General features: G+C 36.0%; 2 protein-coding genes across 3 annotated transcripts in view; one reads left to right on the plus strand and one right to left on the minus strand.

The window, feature by feature from the left end:
• MIS18BP1 (MIS18 binding protein 1) overlaps positions 1-3,235 on the plus strand; it is a 61,556-nt gene extending 58,321 nt beyond the window's left edge. Inside the window, exons 14-15 of the mRNA XM_082649373.1 lie at positions 1,445-1,499; positions 1,684-3,235. Of these exons, the coding sequence (XP_082505499.1) occupies positions 1,445-1,499; positions 1,684-1,787 (159 nt within the window). The 3' untranslated portion in view covers positions 1,788-3,235. The remainder of the gene's footprint in view (positions 1-1,444; positions 1,500-1,683) is intronic.
• Positions 3,236-5,108: 1,873 nt separating this feature from the next.
• Positions 5,109-22,649, minus strand: part of FANCM (FA complementation group M) — a 53,643-nt gene continuing 36,102 nt past the window's right edge. For both annotated transcript variants that reach the window (XM_082649118.1, XM_082649117.1), the window contains 9 exons: positions 20,206-20,297; positions 19,901-19,969; positions 18,130-18,249; positions 17,242-17,398; positions 14,486-14,592; positions 11,966-12,529; positions 8,226-8,601; positions 6,334-6,625; positions 5,109-5,278 (listed from right to left, as the gene is read on the minus strand). In XM_082649118.1, coding sequence (XP_082505244.1) covers positions 5,140-5,278; positions 6,334-6,625; positions 8,226-8,601; positions 11,966-12,529; positions 14,486-14,592; positions 17,242-17,398; positions 18,130-18,249; positions 19,901-19,969; positions 20,206-20,297 — 1,916 coding nt within the window. In that variant the 3' untranslated portion in view covers positions 5,109-5,139. The remainder of the gene's footprint in view (positions 5,279-6,333; positions 6,626-8,225; positions 8,602-11,965; positions 12,530-14,485; positions 14,593-17,241; positions 17,399-18,129; positions 18,250-19,900; positions 19,970-20,205; positions 20,298-22,649) is intronic.

Consider the following 22,649-nt stretch of genomic DNA (forward strand, 5'->3'; position numbering starts at 1 on the left):
AGCTATGGAAGCAGCCCAGACCCCAGCCCTGCCTCTGCGTGCAGTCACACACAAAGCCTACAGCTGCGAGGCTAGTCCCATCCCAGCCACAGGAGCACCCATTGTCCTGCTCCCAGAGCCCAAGAAAGAGGATGCTATGGCAGGCCCCGCCCCTCTCTTCCTTCATGCACCCCACCCCTTAGCAACAGTGATTTGCTTCTGTGGTGGCCTGGGCTTCTTCCACATACACCCTCGGTTGAGGCCCTATAACTACTCTCCAGCCCCTTCAGGCTGTCTCCGTTTAGCCAACCCCCGTACTCTCCCCAGGTGTGTCCTCTGAAGCCCAACCCGTTCATCCCATTGCTCCCTCCCCCCCCACCCCCCTCCACACACACACACACACACACACACACACACACACACACACACACACACACACACACACACACACACACACACACACACACACACACACACACACACACACACACACACACACACACACACACACACACACACACACACACACACACACACACACGGCGACCATCTCAGGCTGGGGATTGCAGTGAGGTAGCACAGATCCTCTGTGCTAGTCTCTGTTCTGCCTGCCACCAGCTGGCTTCTGTGCTCTCTTCCAAGCCTATGAAGCTCCCTTTCTGTCCCAGCTGATCTTCCCACCAGTTAAGGGGTTTCCCAGGGTGCGGGAACGTTTCCCCTTTTCCAGCTCCCTCCCAGTGCCGCAGGTCTCATCCCAATTCCTTTATTTTTTCTTTCATCCTACTGGGTTATATGGAGATATTTCTTGCACTTCTGGGTGTCTGATACCTTTTGTCAGTGTTCAGTAAGCTATCCTGAGAAAATGCTCCCCATGTAGATGTATTTTTGATGTATTTTTGGGAAGAGGTGAGTTTCATGTCCTTCTATTCTCCCATCTTGGTTCCTCCTCTTGATCATGATGATACTGGTTTATCTCATTGAATGATTTTTGAGGGCTAAATGTTGTAATAGTGTTTTGACTCATTTCACAGGAAAAAATACATTTCCATGGCAATCTATGAACACGAGTTTGTATATCTAAAGTTTCTTTCAATAATACTTATCCTTAGTACAGTGGGTATACTCTGTCATATTTTCTTTTCTGTTCTATTCATTTTCATTTTTTAAAGATAGTCATGGCCAGTAGTTTAAAAAGCACTGATGTATATATAAGCATGCATTATATACTTAAAACTTGCCATATAAATTATTATTTTAGCCAAGAATTTGAAGTACAGAGAATTCAAATTTTGCTAGTGTAATGGAATAAGTACTCAGTAGATTTTGGCAACTTTCAGAGGCTATCCTTTAACCACTGTAGCATTAGTTTGTAATGTTTTATTGGGGTAAAGCATGCTGAATTTTGTCTACATATGAAGCAGGCTTCAGAGGAGGCATCACTTAGCTAATATGAACTCTCTTGTAGATTGAAAGTGATTTTTCAACTCCACCATCAAGAAGAAAAACCCCATTTAACAAAGGTAATATACTTACATCTTTCTTTTGTAGCTCTGTTCTATTATAGGGTAGTCTCTTTATTAACATAGTATTAAAATTAATTGCTCACAAGTGGGCAGATCTACCAATTGGTTTCCTGTTATTTTCAATTTCATTGAAATTGTTTTTAGAAATATATTAATCTTTTTATTAAACTTCTCTTTACAGAATTAGCAGAAAACTCTGGTATTGGAAAACTTTTCACTAATGCTATGGAGTCTTTAGAGGAAGAAGAGAAAGATTCTTATTTTTCGAACTCTGATTCTGCATAGTAAAAATGAGAATACTTCCAGGATGTTTATCAAGAAGCAGACAGTGTATCTGTATCTTCATTTGAAGGATGTATTTTTTTTTTTTATAATGTAGCTTCATATGAAATTGCAGACTCTTTTTCATAGGTTTCATGTGTTATATATAGATGTCTCTCATAAGCATCTTAGTCTGTTTACTTTAAGAAAATCATGTTCCATACAGATTTTTTTCAGAAGCATTCAAGAAAATGTTGCTATCCTTAAGGGGAGAGGTGGGGGAGAATTAAAAAATAGATTGTATTGGTAGCTACTGAGTTCATGAAAACTTTAGGTTACCAGTTGTCACCACTTGGTATAAAAGCCAGAGTTGATCTAATGTTTCAGTTATCAGTACATGTTGTTTAAACCATTTGACAAGCTTTCTCCTGATTGTTTTTCTTAAAACTTGTGATTGGCATATTCATGAAACCTACGTAAATTTAATTTATTGCTTTTTCAGTATTTTTATTAGGTAGAATAAGAGAACAGATTTTGTTGTATTCTTAAGCAGACATGGCGTAAATTTGGTCTCAGTATTTAAAAGACTGGATTAGACAAACATTCAGGTTATACCTCTTTTACTGTAAGGAGTCAAGTTACTATGTCATGTCATAGTAAACACTGTTTTCCTTTCAGACAGCTTCTTTAGAAATAAACTTCTTTTAGCATATTATGCCATTATGCTTTAAAATTTGACATAGGGCTTCCCTGGTGGCGCGGTGGTTGAGAATCTGCCTGCTAATGCAGGGGACACGGGTTTGAGCCTTGGTCTGGGAGGATCCCACATGCCGCGGAACGACTGGGCGCGTGAGCCACGGGTACTGAGCCTGCGTGTCTGGAGCCTGTGCTCCGCAGCAGGGGAGGCCGCGATAGTGAGAGGCCCACGCACTGTGATGAAGAGTGGCCCCCACTTGCCACAAACTAGAGAAAGCCCTCACACAGAAACGAAGACCCAACACAGCAAAAATAAATTAATTAATTAATAAACTCGTACCCCCAACATCTTCTTTTAAAAAAAAATTCTGTCAAATTTTTTTCCCTCTGGTTATAGTACGTATTTACCCACTCTTTCTCTCCAGGTAAGTTGTTCAAATAAAGTAAATTTGCTTTTATAATATTCATGTTTTGGTTGGTTTTTCTAATTACTGGATCATAGAAAAAATGCATTTTGTTTGTTAATGGTTCAGTTCATTTCCTTGAAAAATACCAGAACTGTTAGAAAAAGTATACTTTCTTGTTTCTTAAGAATTTAGTCAGTAATAATCAGCAGCTAAAGAACTACAGGATTTGTAGAAACACAAGATTTAAGAAGAATAGTGCAAGCAAACAGATCACTCTCCTTTAAACTACAATGATAGTTTCTGCCACAGAGATTTTTGATAGATGAAGGATGAAACAAATGAAAGGGGGTTATTTTAGAGTAGCTCTAAAAAATTCTGTTGTAGAACTCTAAGTTGCCAATATTTGGTGTAATACCATGCTGCTTGATGTTAGTGGATACTGTTTTAAGAATTAGAAGGTATTCACAACATTGTAAATCAACTATACTCCAATAAAAATTTTTAAAAAAATTAGAAGGTAGTTAAATTCTGTAATACGAAACAAAAAGATAATTTTTGAAATAGCATATACTTGACACAAACCACAACGTACCCCCACTCCCCATATTCCATGTGTCCTATCAAAACTATTGTATCCCACCTTCCAGGTACCTGGTTATTCCCGTTTCTTTCCATTGGGTCATTAGATAAACTAGTAAGGTTTAAGGTAACCTCCAAAGGAGACTTAAAAGTGGAAAAGAAAGACTTGAAGGGCTCAAAGACAGTAAGACAGATCAATAAACGATAGGGTCGATAGTTAAGTGCAACCTGTGAAGAGTATAGAAAGAGGCCGTTGCAGCTTAAATATGGATAGAGGTCTCTACACAGCAAGCATAAATAAATGAAATCCTCTAGGTTATGTCCCTCAAACCATATCAATTTATGAAATATTTTGTCTGTTGGGTGAACACACAGAATCTGAAGACATTGGTGTCTGCATGAGATGTGCTGCAAGGAGGTCATCAGTCCAGGGCACTATGAGGTTGTTGAGGGACTGCATGCTTCTGGTGTGCAGCCAGGGCACAGAGCACCAGATGTCCCTACCCAATGCACCACTGATACCATGTAACAGGAGTGAGTAGCAGCAAAAAAATCAGCACACTGGAACCAGAAAAAGAAGTCCCTTTCCTCCTCCTACTTGACAAAGCTTAAATCATGCTCACTAGGGAGAAATGCTCAAAAAGTCCAGTCCATTATAATGGAGTGAGATACTGAAGGATGAATTTGAACCTGAGAGAGAACAAATTGAGAACTGCACATGAGCCAATAATTTATAGAACTTCTTTTCTTTCTGGCTTTGACAAAATTATTAAACAGCAGAAATAAGAGATTAACTGCTTTAGTAGAATTCAGAATTTATACTATCCCAAAGGAGCTAAGTTCACGATCAGAGCAACTTTTTTAGTGAAAGAAAACTATCTAGTTCCTGGGTTCTTGTTCTAGATTTCCCAGTCTAAACTTGAGTAAGTCACTTGTTTCTGGGCCTCACGTTTATCATCTGATAAGAAAGGAACGAGAAAAGCAATTTGAATTAGATCAGCTTTGAAGTCCATGCCAAGTCTAAGTGAAACCCTCTGCTGTGAGGTTGGTTCAACTACCCAACAATTAGTAGCATAACAGACACACTGTTATGGGTCACGATGAAAGTCCACATTCCATAGCTCATCTATACTGAAATGTTCCAACTCCAAGATATCACTTCTTTGAATATGGTACTTCAACCAAAAAAAGTAGTATAGATCAGAGTTCATACTACTAGGATTAGACTGTTAACTAGGATTCAGTTAAATTTTCTACTTCCTAGTTACTGGAGCATTATCTCACAATACACCTACCACCCACATCTATTCAATATAGTTGATATATGAGAAAAATTGTTTATGACCATTAAGCTGGCAGCAGACACATCAACCTATAATGCTAACAAATGACAATGATAGCACTATAATCTTTGGGAAAATTCTAAAATATATCTTTCACTCTAGCTTTTACTTAATAGTACCTTCAATAAGCTTTTTGTTCAATAAAGTTTTATTATCTAACCAAAATGATTATTAAACATCAGATTTTTTAATCATTTATATATTCTATATAAATAAAAATATACACAGTGTAAAATAACAGATATGGAAATATTAATATATTTTAAACTGATAATCACAAACCACAGCAATGATTATTGAAGTGCATTTAGTATTGTGAGGGTTCTTTGACAACCCACCTGAGCAGTCTGATCATGCATCAGATTTAAAACTACCTTTGTTAAGATCATTTGGCAACATTTGCATGTCAAATATATAGTGAATATATCTATAGATCTCCTCAGCTTTTTGATGAGTTACTTGTGCATACATGGAGATTTCCTGAGGTGAGCTGAAAAATAAACAAAAACATTATACTAAAACTTCTGACTTATAAAATTCAATATTCTTGCTTAAAGAATACCAAACATAAAATCCTTTAAGAAAATCATTTTTTCCCAAGTTTTCTACATTCAGTTGATTATGTCTTAGCATTAGTTTAAATAAAACAAAAGCCTATTCCCTATATTTAAAATCATTTATAATAATAATTTCAACATCTTATTTGAGCCTTTAGTTTAACCTATTTTCTAAAGCCTTCGTTTGATTTTCAAGCAATAAAATCATTAGAGGCTACTAAAATTTTCAACTTGAACATTTTTCTAGTTACAGAACTAACCAGCCCAGAAATGTGAGACTGCAAGATCAAATTAAGTGCTGTCTGTCTCCCCACAGGGCTCTAAGCTACTCAAAGACAATGCCTACGTTTTTTTTTTTTTCCCTTCCATTAATGTCCTCAGCTTAATGCAGTGACTGATACATGTTGACAAGCAAAGTCTTTACTGAATGAAAGAATCTAACAGGCACTATACCTCTTTATTTTTAAAAATATTAAAATTCCTATGGGGGCTTCCCTGGTGGTGCAATGGTTGAGAGTCCACCTGCCGATGCAGGGGACACGGGTTCGTGCCCCAGTCCGGGAAGATCCCACATGCCGCGGAGCAACTAAGCCCGTGTGCCACGACTACTAAGCCTGAGCGTCTGGAGCCTGTGCTCCGCAACGGGAGAGGCCACAACAGTGAGAGGCCCGCGTACCGCAAAAAAAAAAAAAAAAATTCCTATGAAATGCCTTCAAGGATGATTTTAAAGTAACCATTTAAAAATATTAAATCAGGGACTTCCCTGGTGGTGCAGTGAATAGGACTCCGTGCTCCCAATGCAGGGGGCCCAGGTTCGATCCCTGGTCAGGGAACTAGATCCCACATGCATGCCACAACTAAGAGTTCACATGCCACAACTAAGGAGCCCGTGTGCTGCAACTAAGGAGCCCGTGTGCTGCAACTAAGGAGTCCACCTGCCATAACTAAGACCCTGCGCAACCAAATAAATAAATATTAAAACACATACCTATTTGTCATCTTTTTCACAGATGAAAACTGGTGACACATATTCAGTGCAGCTATATAACTTATATTGGGAATACTGAGATAAAATTGAAGTGCCTCACATTTATTACTGTTCACCACTGTTGAAACATGAATACCAACATTCTTTCTTTGTTCCACTAAAGACAATTCCTTTAGCAAATCTGCAGTTTCTTCTTGGCAGGAACTGAAAAGAATTCGGATTCCAGCACCAGTTAAGGTAGTCAGCAGGCTGTCATAGCTCTTTGTTCTCCTAAACATCCTGGATGTGTCTCCTAAATATTTTACATTTAGGAAAATGCAAACCATAGTAAGTTACATTAAGTAGGACCATTAATACTGTATATTATTAAAATCCCAAGATCTACATCATTAAGCAAACTAGTGCCACATTATGCTAATGAGAAACCCTACCGCTGAAAATTTCAAGTGATCCTCAAATAGAAAATAAGGAGAACGGTCTTTATGAGTGTCTTAAATTGGAATCTACAGAAGAAGGTGAGTAGGCAGGGGAGAGTTTATATTCCTAGATAATTCATTCCTAAAGGCCAAGACCATATTACTTATCTCTAAAATTCATAATGGTAGCATTGCCGAAGGGTTCATTAAGTATTACTTCTAACTGATATAAAATTATCATGTATTTATTCCAAGAGTACCTCAATACCCTGCATACCCATTATAACTTTAACTCCTGCCTATTAATTTACTTCCCTACTTTTCCCATTCATTTTCTTTCCATGTTCCACCTACATCCTTTTTTTGGCATTCTTCCTTAAGCCAAAAAAAAGATGTTTTTCCGTAACTTTTGCCATATTACTTTCCTTTTTATTCCAAATCTATTTCCTTTATAAAGGATATGTTAGTAAGAGTAACTTATAGAATTTTAACGCTAGAAAGACCCAAAAGATCACTTAATCTAAAGCCCTCACTTGTCAAATTAAAAAAGAAAATTTGGGTTACTGAAAGACAGAATGACTTATCCAAGGTCACATGGTTCAGTAGTGACAGTGGCGATGAAAAGTACGTTGCTCAAATTGAACCAGTGTTTTATGTAAACTACATTATTTTCTTTTACATAATGACTGTATAATCCTTGAATTCTTCCATAGCGGCTTTCAGCTGCATGATTTCACTTAATCCTCATAACACCCCGGGATGAGTAGGAAAAGTATATTATTAACTCCTCAGAGGGAGTGCTTTGTCAATGCAGTATCACATAGCTATAGAGACACCAGAACTCAGTGCACCTTCTGATCCCATATCCTATGATCTTTTCACTATTCTCAGGGGCTCCCCATTACAATTAAACATTACCCATAAAAATGCCCTAACTGAAGCTCCAAGCCTGCATTTTTTAATATATCCTAAGCATCCATTTTAGTGACCCATTGAGAACTCAACATATTCAAAGTTAAACCTCTCTTTGTCCCTCAAATCTGCTGTTTCTCTGATATTCATAATTTCAATGAACAGCACCACTACCTAACTGCCCAGTAATCAAGAGACTGTTCAGCTCAATAGTAATTCTTGATTGCTCCCACTTACTCCTGCTACCTCCTGATTTCACTTCCCTCCTGATTCCTCCTTTCCCCCACTGCTGCCTTATTTAGGGCCCCTCACCCTTTCTGCGGCTCCCAGAAAAAGACTTATGATTGGTTCACTTGCCTTCAATTTCTCACCCTTCGATTCTCACAAGCTGCATTTAAACACAATGACTAATGAAAAACATTATGGCATTATGTAAATATGAAATGACATTCATGAGTCAGGTATTTAAATTTTAAGAGCTTCCCACATCCTGACAGTAGGATAATGAACCAAATAATAGGTTCCTTTACAGCCTTATAAACAAAACCATTTAAAAATACAAACCTGTTTTTTCTCTGTCCTTTTCCACAATCACACATATTCTTTCAAACATGCTCTGTAGGTACTGGATCTGTTCAATGAGCTTGTTCTTATTGGTACTATTTAACATCTCAGATTGAGACCTCCTTTCCACCACCATGCGGTTACTCACAATATAATCACAACCATTAAGAGGACAAACCTCTACCTGTAAGCCATGAACTGCTCTTAGGGAAGAAATTACTTCTGAACCAGAAGTGATTTCACGACTGTCTACAAGAATACAAGTTCTTTGGCCTTCCTGTGGAAGTCTAAGAGAAGCATGTGTGCCAGCCAAGCGTGGTCGTGAGTTGGAACAGTATGCCACTGAAGTGCCAGAATCCTCCAGAGCACTAGTATCCTGAAAAGCAGAAAACATCAATCACGATCAGTTATATATATGTTAGCGCCATAAACTTCTAACTCCTAGGATGATTTTTCTTATTGATACTTTTTTTTCTTCCTTCAACATCAGCAAAGTGACTATGTAGATGAAGGACCAAGCTACCACTTAACACCTTGTAGGATGGCTAGAATTTTTAAAAAAGGAAAATGTGTTGATGAGAATGTGAAAAAACTGGAATGTACATTGCTGGTGGGAATGAAAAATGGTGAGGCCACTGTGGGGAGAGTTCTCAAAATTAAAGAATTACCATATGGCCCAGGAATTCCACTCCTAGGTAACATACCCATAATAATTGAAACCAGAGACTCAGATACTTGTATGCCAATGTTGATTAACTTTGGAAAATCCTCAGCCATTGCTTGTTCAACTATATCTTCTACTTGCTCTCTTTTCTCCTTAATTCCAATTACATGTATCTTAGGCTACTGCTTACATTCCCACAGCTCCTGGATGCTCCATTCTGTTTTTTCACTCTTTCTTTATATTTCTGATTGGGTAATTTTATTGACCTAGCTTTAAGTTTGTTGGTTCTTTCCATGGCTGCATTGAGTCTACTGATGGGCCTATTGCAGACATTCTTCATCTCTTTTACCATGTTTTCCATTTCTAGCATTTCCACTTTATTGTTCTTTATATATTCCATTTCTTGGATGATATTCCCTTTCTATTCATGCATGTTTGTTTGACTTTTCCACTAGTGCCTTTAACATGTTAATCATGGTTATTCTAAATTCCCTGTCTGATAGTTCCAATGTCTGGGTCATATCTGAGTCTGGTTCTTGAGAATGTGTTTTTTTCTTCCTTCTATGTATTTTGTAACTTTTGGTTGAAAGCCAAACATCTTGTGTAGGAGAGTAGTGATTGAGGTAAATATGAGCTCTACCAAAGTACAGAAATAGCTTTGGACCCATGACAAAACATCACAAAGTCCTTTCAAACTGAGCTGAGGTCTGGGCTCGTTTGCCAGGTGATTTTTCTAAATATTCTAACTTTTCTTTGTAAATCTGTGCCTCAGAGTTTTTCTCCCCATACTCTTGTCTCTCTCTCAGCAGTAGATTGCTTTTATTTCTCACCTACTGCTTACTAGCCTGGTTGGAGGGAGTGCTAGGAGTGTGGGGACAGGCGGGGGGAGGGGGGTTTCTATTGTCCTGGTTCAGCCTGTCTTGGGCAGGAATTGTGTCCCTGGATCTCAGAGGTGGGAACTTCTCAATGATCCTCCCCCTCTCCCTGCCCCCAGTGGTTAGAGATCTCTAATGCTCTGGGCCCAAGATGTTTTCCTGCCCCTTTCTCAGATGTAGAGCATTTCTCTCTTATTCCTTTCCTCCATCTGCAAAGGGTCTTCACCTAAGCCCTGGAGGCTGTAGGGTTTGCTGTTCTTCCCCCAGTAGTTTAATGCTTTTTGTTCCATAGGGGAAATAGGGGAGAAGAAACTAGATGGGGTTTGGTGCCTTTTCCACAGTAGCTTCTGGTCACTTCCCCAAGGCCTGCACTGGGAAGGAGGTTTTCTCTGATTCTCAATCTTTCTTGTGACCAATCAGAGAAGATTGAGAATCTTCTCTGATTCTCAATCTTTCTTGTGACCAATCTTTCTTGATGACTCTGTGGTAAAGAGCCCACGAGTGGTTGTGAATTACCCTTCTCTCTGCAACTCCCAGGGGTTCTAAACGCTCATGCTATCCCGTTGCCTTTTGCAATTCATTAATGTTTTAGCTGAATTCTTGCCAGATTATACAGTGCCCAGTGACTGTCCCAAATCAGCAAGTCTCTCCTTGGAGGCACTTGTCTCCTTAGATATCAGGCTAATTGGCTGTCCTGCAACCTCAGATCCAAATAAACTTATGATTTTGTAGATTATCTGGTTTTTTGGCTGCTGTTACAAGGATGGGAGCAATGCTCTTTCCAGCTTTCTGTATTCTAAGCTAAAGAGGAAGTCCTAATCACTCAGAATAATCTTTAAAATATATTTAATATTCAATTTTTTAAGAAAAGGAATAAATGTCATGAAGGAAGAAATGAACACTAAAGAACCAAAAGAAAATATTGGAAATATTTCGTTATCTTGGAGTACAAAATGGCTTTTTAAACATGACACTGATGTCAGAAACTATAAAGAAAAAAATTGGAACTGTATAAAAAAGTTAAATTTTCCTGTGGCAAAACCCACTATTAAACAAAACAAAGGCAAATGACAAACAAGGAATACTGTCTGCAATACACATGACAAAATAAGTATTAACATTTTTAGTATCTAACAGTTTTTGACAGGATATTTAGTCTATTTTCTGTCTTCTCAAATTTATCTCAAATTCCTTCCCATCCTAATCTGAAGAAGAATCATACTATATGTATAGTATTAGATAGTAGAGGAAAAGTTAAAACACATTTCTGTTAAAACTCTATCCTTTTTCACAGTCCTCAAAATATTACTAGCCTATATCTATTTTTTTTAGTTACAGCATGGCAAAGTAGAAATGTAGAGAGTGCTTACTGGTTTTGAAAGTACTGTGCAAGTATTACCTACCCTGACCCTTGGGATTACTATCTTTCTAATACAGCTGAGAATACCGAGGCTCAGGGAAATTAAGTACTTGGCTCTTCTCCAATCTATTTATAAGACTTAATCTAGTCAATTTTATCTAATTATGCCTTCCAGAAATAACTTTGTGCAAAAAAGGCCTGGAGATAATTTACAACTAGAAATGCCAATTTGAGGGCCATTGTGCGGACACTGGAGCATGTTGCTAAGGTGGAATGGGCTGAAACACCTGAAATAAAAGAGAAATCTAAGTCTAGGTCTAGGGATTCCTATTACTATGACTTTAACCCCTATTTTAGCAAAACTACTGCAACTATGAACTCTTAAAAACTGAAAATGATTTTAGGGATTACTTCATCAATAGTAACCATTCTGGAAGGAAAGAAATTCAAAGGAAGGAAATCAGCTGGTACCCCTAAACTCCTCACCCCAGTAAGTAGATGAGAGTTACATACCAGAAGCCTTCAGAGGGGGAAAGAAAAAATCTGGAGAAACCAGTTCTGAGCTTTAATTTCTGTTAATTTTACCTTGTAGGAAGCCCATTTCCTATATCCTTTTTATAAAATTAGCAGGTTTCCTTACAGAAAACTATTAACACATTTTAAAAATAAGCATCCTACAAATCAGCTATAAAATTTAGTGTGCTGGTTTCTTGTCTGAAGAATTTTATCACTTGCTAATTTTTCTTTGACCTAGTTATTTAACACAAAAGAAAGAAAAACAAACCAAAGAAAACGTTTTGGTAATCATACGAAGGCTTTTTTTCTCTAATCTGATTCATACCTTCAACTGAATTGGAAATTTTCTACAGTCTTTCTGTGAATCAACAGTAGTGAATGATGATGAGGTAGGTTCAATTTTAGTACGGCTCTGAGGTTTGAAGTCTGAGACATCGGAAACTGTAACCTTTAAATTAAGCGGTGTCTGTTGTCTCTGGTTTGGCGACTGATTAACAACTGGATTAGAGTGGTCCCTGGACTGCAATGAAGACCCAGAAGGCACTAAATTCAAACAGTGGTTTTGTTGTTCACTCTTGGTAACTGCACTTGGATTAATCACAGTGCTGGATTCCTGTTTATCATTTACATCGTTTTCCTCCTCACTTGAATCATCTGGTAAAATAATTCTGCATAATTTTTTTTTTGAAGATGGACAGTTTTGTCTCATCTTCATTTGTTTTAGCTTTACTGCACGTCGGGTTTTATATTTTTTACTCCTACTTGCAAAGCAATCTTCAGTTATTAGGTTAAAATCAACACAGACTTCTTCACTTGATTGGCTTTTGCAAGACTCCTCTTCATCAACACAAAAACTGTCTTCTAAATAGGTTTCATCTTGCTCAGGAATCTACAATACAAATACAAAATAAGAATATTATAAATTTCATAAAATCAGCATGTTTTAACATATTCTTTTAAGTTCATGGTATCTTTCTGAATATTTATTTCACTTACTTTATTAAGTCAGTCACTTGCTCACTAACATATATTGAGCATATTCTTTTTTTCTTCCAGTTTTATTGAGATATAATTGACATACAACACTGTATAAGTCTAAGGTGTACAGCATAATGATTTGACTTATTACATCATGAAATAAGTTTAGTGAACATCCATCATCTCATACAGATACAAAATTAAAGAAATAGAAAAAAAAAGTTTTTCTTTGTGGTGAGAGCTCTTAGGATTTACTCTCTTGACAATTTTCATATTTAACCTACAGCAGTGTTAATTATGTTTATCATGTTGTACATCACATCCCGAGTACTTATTTATCTTATAACTGGAAGTTTGTACATTTTGACTACCATCATCCAATTCTCCTTCCCCCTACACCACTCCCCTACCTCTGGTAACCATAAATTTGGTCTCTTTTTGTATGAGTTAGTTTGTTTGTTTTTGAAGTATAATTAACCTACAATACAATGTTAGTTCCTGTTACATAACATACATTTCAAAATGATCACCAGGATAAGTCTAGTTACAATGTGTACAAAGATATTACATAATTATTGACTATATTCCCCACACTGTACATTTTATACCTATGACATTTATTTTGCAACTGGAAGTTTGTACCTCTTAATCTCCCTCACCTATTTCTCTCCTCCCCCAACTCCCCACTGGCAACCACCTGTTTGTTCTCTGTGTCTATGATTGTTTCTTTTTTATGTTGGTTCATTTGTTTTTCAGATTCCACATATAAGTGAAATCATACAGTATTTGTCTTTCTCTGTCTGACTTCTTTCACTTAGTGTAATGCCCTCTAGGTCCATCCATGTTGTCACAAATGGCAAAATTTCATTCTTTTCTATGGCTGAGTAATATTCCATTTTATATATATACCACATCTTCTTTCTGATTATATTCTTTATAGAAGAAAATGAGGAGTTTGGGAATAAAAAAAGAATGATTTACCCTCTAGAAATTTACAGTCTAGTGCAAGTAGCCAGAAAAATAAACAGTAATTTATAAACAATGTGATAAATGCTATATAATAAACACAATGAAAGTACAGAGGTAAGAGTGACCATATTTCCAAGGTGAATATGGCAATTTATAAACAAATAAGGCTAATATGAAATTGTTATCCATAAATGAAAAATAATCTATGGTTTTTAGGATACACCATTTTTATGAAAAACTTAATTTTCAAGAGAAATATGACAACATAGAAGAATTAAAATTTTAACTAGTGGATGATAAAGTTCTATTCACTTCCTTTAAGTATTCTCCTAATTGGAAAACAACTTAAGAGTATATTCTAGGGCTTCCCTGGTGGCGCGGTGGTTGAGAATCCGCCTGCCAATGCAGGGGACATGGGTTCGAGCCCTGGTCCAGGAAGATCCCACATGCCGCAGAGCAACTAAGCCCATGTGCCACAACTACTGAGCCCACGAGCCACAACTCCTGAAGCCCATGCGCCTAGAGCCCGTGCTCCACAACAAGAGAAGCCACCACAATGAGAAGCCAGCGCACCGCAACAAAGAGTAGCCCCCACTCACCGCAACTAGAGAAAGCCCACATGCAGCAATGAAGACCCAATGCAGCCAAAAAATAAATTTAAAAAAAATTTTAAAAAGTATATTCTAATTAGCTCAAGTTAACAAAAGGATAATTTGATCAAATTAGGACTAAAAGGGATTTTGAGAATTCATTTAGCCCACCTTCCTTACTCAGGGTAGAAATTATTGCAAATAGTTCTGATGGTCCAATTTTAGAAACAAAATGAAAGCTTCATTAACAGGGATATATTTCAACACCACCACCAGGAAATTCTCCACTATATTTCTATAGTTCATACCTGTGAGAAAATGTTTATGTTGTTATGTTTCTTATGGACCATTTTGTACCGATTGTTCATCAGAGGACTTCGCACAGATTTCATGTAAATAGCTCTCATTTCAGAATCTGTGTAGAGATAAAAAAAAATTTCAAATAGCAAAATTATTTAAATGAAAACTAACAAAGTATTTAACTTTGACCTATCCCAAATTCACATGATTCAAAACTTGTGGAACTATTTTACACAAAAGATATTTAATATATATTGAAACATGTCTAAAAATAATTATTCAAAAATGCAAAGTTAGGAGTTTTGCCTTTGACAGACCATCTAGTTGGGTGATCATGGACAATTTATTTAAGCTCTCTGCCTTAGCTATCTCTCTTCTCTGATAACGAAGATTAGGAGAGTGCCTTTTCATGAGAAATAAATGTACACAAAGACCTTAGAACTGTATCTGATTTATAGAAAGCATTCTATAAAACTAAAACATAAAAAATCCAGGCAAAAAAACCCTATACTTAAAAACATCAAAAGGCACAACCAATAGTAAGTATGTTTCATAATTTTCAGTCAAGCAAAAACTAGGAAACACAGGTTTTTATTTATGCCTATCTTTTTTTTTTAAGGTTATAATCAGAAATCAACTTTAATTTTTGTCTCTCATTTCCCCTTACATATTTTTGGAGTGATTAAATTAATTAACAGGTTATTTTGAGGGATAACATTGCTAATTTAATGACTATCATGCTTGGGACAAGATGTATAAGCTTTTCTTTGAATAATATTTCCCTTATCTCCATTCCATAGCTAGCTTCAACTATTAGATATTCTCCTGACTTAACTACCCACTTCTTACTCATGATAAATCCCTACAAAATTTAGTGAGATCTTTATTTCCAGTTTACTGTTTAAAAGGACTCAATCAAGGAGCTTTCAGAGATATTTTTTCGTTTGTTTTATAGATTTTTTTTTGGTATAATGCATATACAATAAAATTCATCCTCTTTAGGGTATAGTTCTGAGTCTTGACAAATGCATAGTTATGGCAACCACTATTCTATTTGCTGTTGCTATAGTTTTACCTTTTCCAGAATGTCATATAAGTCAAAGTATATAGTATGTAACCTTTTGAATATGGCTTTTTCCACAAAGCATAATTCATGTGAGATTCATAGGCCTATCATTTTTTAAAGTTATATAGCAAAGAGTACCTAAGAAATGAGGCTTAAAAAAAAAAAAGGTAATGTGGATTTTGAGATTTTCTTAAAAAAAAAAAACTTTGAAATCCTACGTTTCAAACATACTGTTTCTAAATGGAGTTTCAGATCTCCCTACTCTCCATCCCAACTGCTCCACCTTCAACCTTCCCAATTGCAGCAACTAAAGTCCTTCCTGCTGCTCAAGCCCACTGACTCCCTCTTTTTCTCTCTAATCCATCAGAAAATCCCATCAGCTGTACATAGCCAGAATCCAATCTTTCTCACCCTCACACTGCCCCCACCTTGGTAGAAGCCACTAACATTCCTTGATTAGATTACTGTGATGGCCTCCTAAATGGTCTCTTTTTCCACCTTTGCTCCCAAATAGACTGTTCTCAACACAGAAGCTAGAGCTATACTACTTAATATGAGCTGGCTGCTCATTCATGACTCTCTGATCTCACTTGCAACTACTTCCCTTCTCACTCATTCAATTCCAGTCACAATGCTATTCCCTTGAACAAGCCAGGCACACTCCTGCTTCAGGGCCTTCACATTGGTTGTCATCTTTGTATCAACATTCTCCCACCAGATTATACAATACTACAGACCTGCAAAAGAAACCTTATTCTGCAAATCATATCAGTATCGGCGACATGGTACCGATAACTTTGTATTTAAAGCCTTTTTTCTTTAAAGTCACGGACCTTGGGAAACTTTGCTCTTTCAAATCATATCAGGCACTGCAGGAGCAGAATAATGGCAAGATTTGTGAAGGATAAGAATACAGAAGAGCCCACCACAATCTTTCCCATTTCTATTAAAGCCAATCTGAATCATCTGCTCTTAATATATTGTATAGAAGACCTGCTCAAGCATTGTTTGGGGAGACTGTTTTCTAAAAGTAGATCTCCCTTACCTTAGCAAATTTAATAAATTTAGCTTTGTGTCTCAGCTGGTTTTAAATTTAGCTTTGTGTCACACTGCTGGATTCCTCATCTCCTTCTAGTCTTTGATTAAATGTCACCTTCTCAATGTGGGCTACCCCTAATTACCTTACTTAAATTTGCAGCTTATCTGTTAATACCCCTAACTTCTGCCACTCCAAATCTTCATCTTACTCAACTCTTTCTGTTTTTCTGTAAAGTTTTCATCTTACACTAAATAATTTAGTTATTATGTATATTGCTTGTCTTCTTCCATTCAAATGTAAGCTTCATAAGGGAAGGGGGTTTTGTCCATTTCGCTCACAGATGCAGCTTTCTCAAGAACCTTATATAGTACTGGGCACATAGTAGGCACTAAATACTTGTTTAAATGAACATCTGACATTGAGCCAACTAGGTCATTCTGGAGAGAAATAAGCAAATTAGCAGAAGCCTATAAACAATCAACTCTCACATAAAGCAAATATTAACAGAATTTGAATGAAAATGACCAAGTATTTTACACACGACAAATTTAATTCCCTTTAAAGTCAAAGTTCTTTGGAAACTGACTAGAATATTTAAGTATAACCACATTAAAGGCATTGAAAATCAAAAGAAAAAGAAGCATCATTATATCACTTACCATTTATAGCCTGTGACAGTTGAGTCTCATCATTTAAAAAGTCAAGTAATGAGGAATCCTGTTCATTTTCTGACTCATCATTTTCATCTGATGAAACACATTCTGCATCTTCTTGGGAAAGTTCTGCTTCATCATCTAAAAACTTCCTAGCTACAAGCTAAGATAAATGAGAAAAAAGGAAGATGCCTTTAAGAAAATCATTTTATTTCTTCAAATAATTGGAAACAGTTCTGGAAAATGGATTTCTTGCCAGTGCTTTTAAGATCAAAAATAATAAAAACAGAAAACTGCAAGAAGAAATAATAAAGTAGTATACCTATTTAAAATTTCTTCTTTTAATTCTGCTATGAATAAAATCAAGTACAAGTCAGCATGTCAGCTTGCTGAATGTTTCTTAATAAGCATAAAGTCTCCTGAGTCTTTCAGCTAATTAATTTTTTCCAGGAAAAATACAGTACCACAGAAAGACTGATCAGACAAAAAGGTGCTGAGAATTCTTTTCCAAGAATGTGAATATTGGATAGAGATAAGAAAAACAATATAATTATTACAAAAGCAAATATTCTAAAACTCAGATTTGTCTCTATATTTTCTTCAATTTGAATATTAAATCCTCAATACACTAAAGTTTCTTCATTTAGTCATTCAAAATAACACAACACTGCAAGATAATTTCAAAACACAAAGAGAAACTAAAATACCACACCTTAAGATTTTAATTCCAATACAAAAAGTAAAATTCGTGTCAAAATATTTTTTAATTTTGGGATTTTTTACTATAAGAAATTATAGAGAAAAATCGACTTCTGTGTAAAATCTACTGTTCTTTACTAATTAAAAAAATATATAGTATATTTATATAAAAATAAGAAACGGAAAAAAGTTTACCTTTAGGTGACTCAGTCTCTTTTGGACTTTGATGCCTCTTTTATTATGATCCTTGAAGTCTGCTGACTGTGGATCTCGTTTGCTAAAATTCTCACTCTCATCGCTAGATGATAAATCTAACTAAAAGTCAATAAAATTCTTACATGAGAAAATATAATTGGAGTGTTGTATCTTAATGTGTTTCTCAAGGGTTATTGCTTCTGTTTTCATTTTTCCTTTTTAAATAGTTGACCTAACATTTTCTTGTTAGAAAAATAAAATGCTCTTACAACTCAGAGCCATGTTATAAATACACAATACTTAAGAATTTAAGTTAGGTAATTCTAAGTACTAAAATAATAAATTAGGTAATATAAGTAATACGAGTATAGTATTCATTTAATTTTGTATGAAATTGAATGTATCTGATGCAAACTTGTGTTTTTAGTTTAACTCTTTCCTTTAGAAGACCCTGAAGGGCTTCACAAAAAAAAAATTAAGTCTGTAAATACAGCTATCAAAATTAGTCCAAACATACATGAGTCCTTTCAAACTAAGAAACCAATATAACAACAAATTTTGACTATGAAACCTACTATAATATCTCTTACAGAATAATATAAAACCAATCAAAAGAATCAAAAGAAATTTATCAAAATAATTTCAATTAACAGGAATAATTTTAGGTTAAAGTAGATTGAGCATCAGCATTATCAATATTTTAATTCACTTCTAGTAAGTCAATCAGACATTCTAGTTCAAGTAGCAAGTTAAAGCAATTTTTCTAATGAAGTTTTATATGCGTATACAAAGTTAATAGGGACTGACTGCATTTTCAATTAATTTTGCACAAATTATACTAGTTTGTATTAGAGAATTAAAACACACAAGATTTCCTAATCTCAAAATTTAGCTATCAGCTATAAACTGATGACAAATGAATACTATTAGCCTTAAGACCTGCCCCCCGACCCAGATTTCACATTCTCATAGTTGTCAATGCCTGCCAGACACTGTCACTTTACTATCCCACATGAACTTCAAACATGTTCAACACTGAACTTACCACTCTTTCTTGTTTTCTCTAAAGATGTGACACATCTGCAACTAGCCCAAGCCAAAACCAGAGAGTCATCGTGGGCTCCTTCTTTTCCTTCTTTCAAGCCCATTCAGTAAGCAAATGAAAGAATAAGGCCTTCCAAAAACTCACCCAGATTTTTCTCCAATTTTACTTCCTGGTACTTTTTGTCTTTACAATCCAACCACAAGAGATGCTGTCTCCCCACTTTGTGTCCTTCTTTAAGCCGTTGGGGAATGCCTTCCTTTCTCCCTTCTCTTCCCTAACTGCCACAGATGCTTTAAGATTTAAGTAAGCTGTTATCTTCAAGAAGCTTGCCAGAACTCCCAAGGTCTAGGTTAAGGGTTTATCTTTTCTTATCACTTAACTTAAAAAATTATATGGAAATTATCCACTTACTATCTATCCTTCCTACTAGATTGCAGACTTAACAATACGAGGAAATAATCTTTACAGTATATCCAACATCTTACACAGTAGATGCAAAGTAGGTATTTAATCTGAATTGCTGGAGTGTACTGACAAAAATAGGAATAGTTTTTTGAAGGAGTTTAAAATTAAAATAGAAATTCCAGTCACATAGTATTTACTATCTATTTTTCTGTTAAACATATACCCATAAGATCAAACATACCTATGGTCATCTATACAGATATTTCTCTTGTAATATTTATTTCAAAAGGAATTACTATACATTATTTGTTATTTACTTACTCTGTTTGGAGGAACCCTGCGCTTTTTGACAGCATGAAGTGGAGAATCAACTTCGCTATTTTTCTGATTCTAGATAAAGTAGATAAATAAAGTAAAAAGTTAAAAAAAAATAGTTTTAAGGGGAACAAAAGGACTTCCCTGGCAGTCCCGTGGTTAAGACTCCATGCTTCCAAGGCCGAGGGTGTGGGTTCGATACCTGGTTGGGGAACTAAGATCCCACATGCCATGCGGCATGGCCAAAAAAAAAAATAAGAGGAACAAAAAACTTTATGTGATCATGTTATTGTGATTATTGAATGACTCACCTCAGGGGACTCCAAAACATTTCCTTTTGTCTTTTTACTTTTTCTTCGGAAAATCTCATCATCTTCACTTTCACTGCTTGTTAACTGTTCATCTAGAACTTATTTAAAAATAATGAATCTGGTCAACAGATTTTAGTTTATCCAACCACAACTATCTATTTTATTTATGGGTCCAATAAGAATTGTTTCTGGCAATCTCAACATTTATTCACTCTCAAACAAGATAGTTTTTTAGAAATTTGGCCCAAAAATCAGCATGGGAAAAAACAGAAAAATAAAAACAATGCCAGTGAAGAAATTAAGACATGATAATTCTTGGTAATAAACATATATTTAACTCAGGTTCAGTTTTACAAATTAACTGAAAAAAGTCCAGAAGAGTGCAAAATACAATTTTATTAGTTTTATTCATTCTAGAATTCATCTCTAAAATCTACTATAGTCTTTCTGCCCTTTGTGTCTTATTCTCTTTCTAGTTGAAGGCTACAAAACAATATATGAAAAGATTTTTTTAATGTATGTATGTACATATGTGTACATATACATATGTGTTGTAAGTGTAAAATAAAAATTGGTAGTCACCCAAATGTTGTAATTGGAACAAGACATTCGTGGGCAGAAAGAATGTTAAAAAACAAAACATTCATGTGAAATCAAATCCTTCAAGTTTTCAGATACTTAAAGTTCTATTTCTGTACTTGCATAAAATTTTGACAGAAGACACCTTTTATGTGTTTTTATGAAACCTTCTATAAAAGCCCTGTGGTTGTTTTAAGATATGTTCATAAATCCTCTGATATGCCTGCTTTTCAAGAGTTGGATCATAATTCTTCTACCCTTGAGGGTGGGCCACACTTGGTCACTTGCTTCTAACAGAAGAATATAATGGAAGTGAAGGTGTGTTACTTCAAAGTCTAGGTCATTAAGAGGTCTCATCCTTGCTCTCTTTCTGGCCTCATTCACTCTGGAGGAAGCCAAATGCTATATAATAAGAATAGAGGAAGTAACCCAATGGAGAGGCAAACATGGCAAGAAACTGAGGCCTCTTAACCAATGGCAATGTGATCCTCCAAGCTTATTCAAGCCTTCAGATAACTGTAGCCCTGGCCAACGACTTGACTGCAACCTCGTAAAATATCCGTAGTCAGAACTCTGAGCTAAAGAGTCCAAAGAAATGGTGAAATAATATATGCTGTCCAAAGGAACAGTGAAATAATATATGTTGTTTTAAGTCATTAAGTTGTGGAGGAAATCTGTTATGCAGCAAGAGATAAATAACACAGATTTTAGTACCTGGAAATAGGGAATTACCATACCAAAACCCAAAACTGTGGACATAAATTTAGAACTAGAGAGTGGGCAGAAGCTGAAAGGATTTTTGAGGAAAGTTTTAGTGAAAGCTTGAAGAGCCTCAAAGGAATTGTTTGTAGGAAGATTAATGGCCATTTAGGAGGCCATGGGTGAGGGCTTAGAAAGAAGTAAGAAAAACCTTATTAGAAATTATAGGAAAGAGGATCCTTAATGTAGTGCCAGAAAGTTTAGCAACATTGTGGTAACACAGAAAGTAGAAAATGTACCTAATGGGACTTCCCTGGTAGTCCAGTGGTTAAGACTTCGCCTTCCAATGCAGGGGGTTCGGGTTCGATCCCTGGTCTGGGAGCTAAGATCCCACATGCCTCGTGGCCAAAAAAAAAACCCCAAATGAAAATATACCTAATGAATGAGGTGATCTAAGTAAGGAGATTTCCAGACAAAATATTTAAGGTATTACCTATGCTTCTTCCTGTTTAAGTAAAATGTGAAAGGAGAGAGAGGAACTAAAGAAAGTACTGTTAAACAGGAAACAGTTGAGACTTGCTGGTTTTGAAGATTAACAGCTTCTCCAGCTGGCAAACAATATTAAATTAAGAAATGTTCCAGGCAAAGATCTAATCTAGAAGACTGCTAAGAAGCTATTGTGCAAATGGTGCTGAAGGTGTAACTGCAAATGCTTTAAGACCTCAGAAAGATCAAAGGTGGTACCTTAGAGTACCATTCAGTCAGATAAAACGCCCTCCAAACATTTTAAAGATGTCTCTTACTTTTCCTCTCAAACAACAGGCCTTCTAAGAAGATTAAGGAACTACCTCTAGACATCTTTGGCTTTGGAGAAGCCAAAGGTAGAGAAGGACTTACCTCCAAAAGATTTGTGGGCACAGCTAGTGTCTAATGGAATGAACCTCAAATAAGATTCACAAGAGATCCACAAAGATTTATGAGAATTATAAGCGAAGAAAGACAGCCAGCTGCAACTAAAAGGGGCAGAGACAGTACAAAATGAAAAGAGGCCTTTGGATCCCCAAATTTTCACTAAAAGGAAGCAGGCTGAGAAAACTCCACAGGTGCTACCTGTTACAAAATTGAACCGAGCTTCCAGAGTACAAAGCCAAGAACCATGGAGAATT

This window comes from Grampus griseus (assembly GCF_964374135.1).
Source record: "Grampus griseus genome assembly, chromosome: 2".
Taxonomy (NCBI): domain Eukaryota; kingdom Metazoa; phylum Chordata; class Mammalia; order Artiodactyla; family Delphinidae; genus Grampus; species Grampus griseus.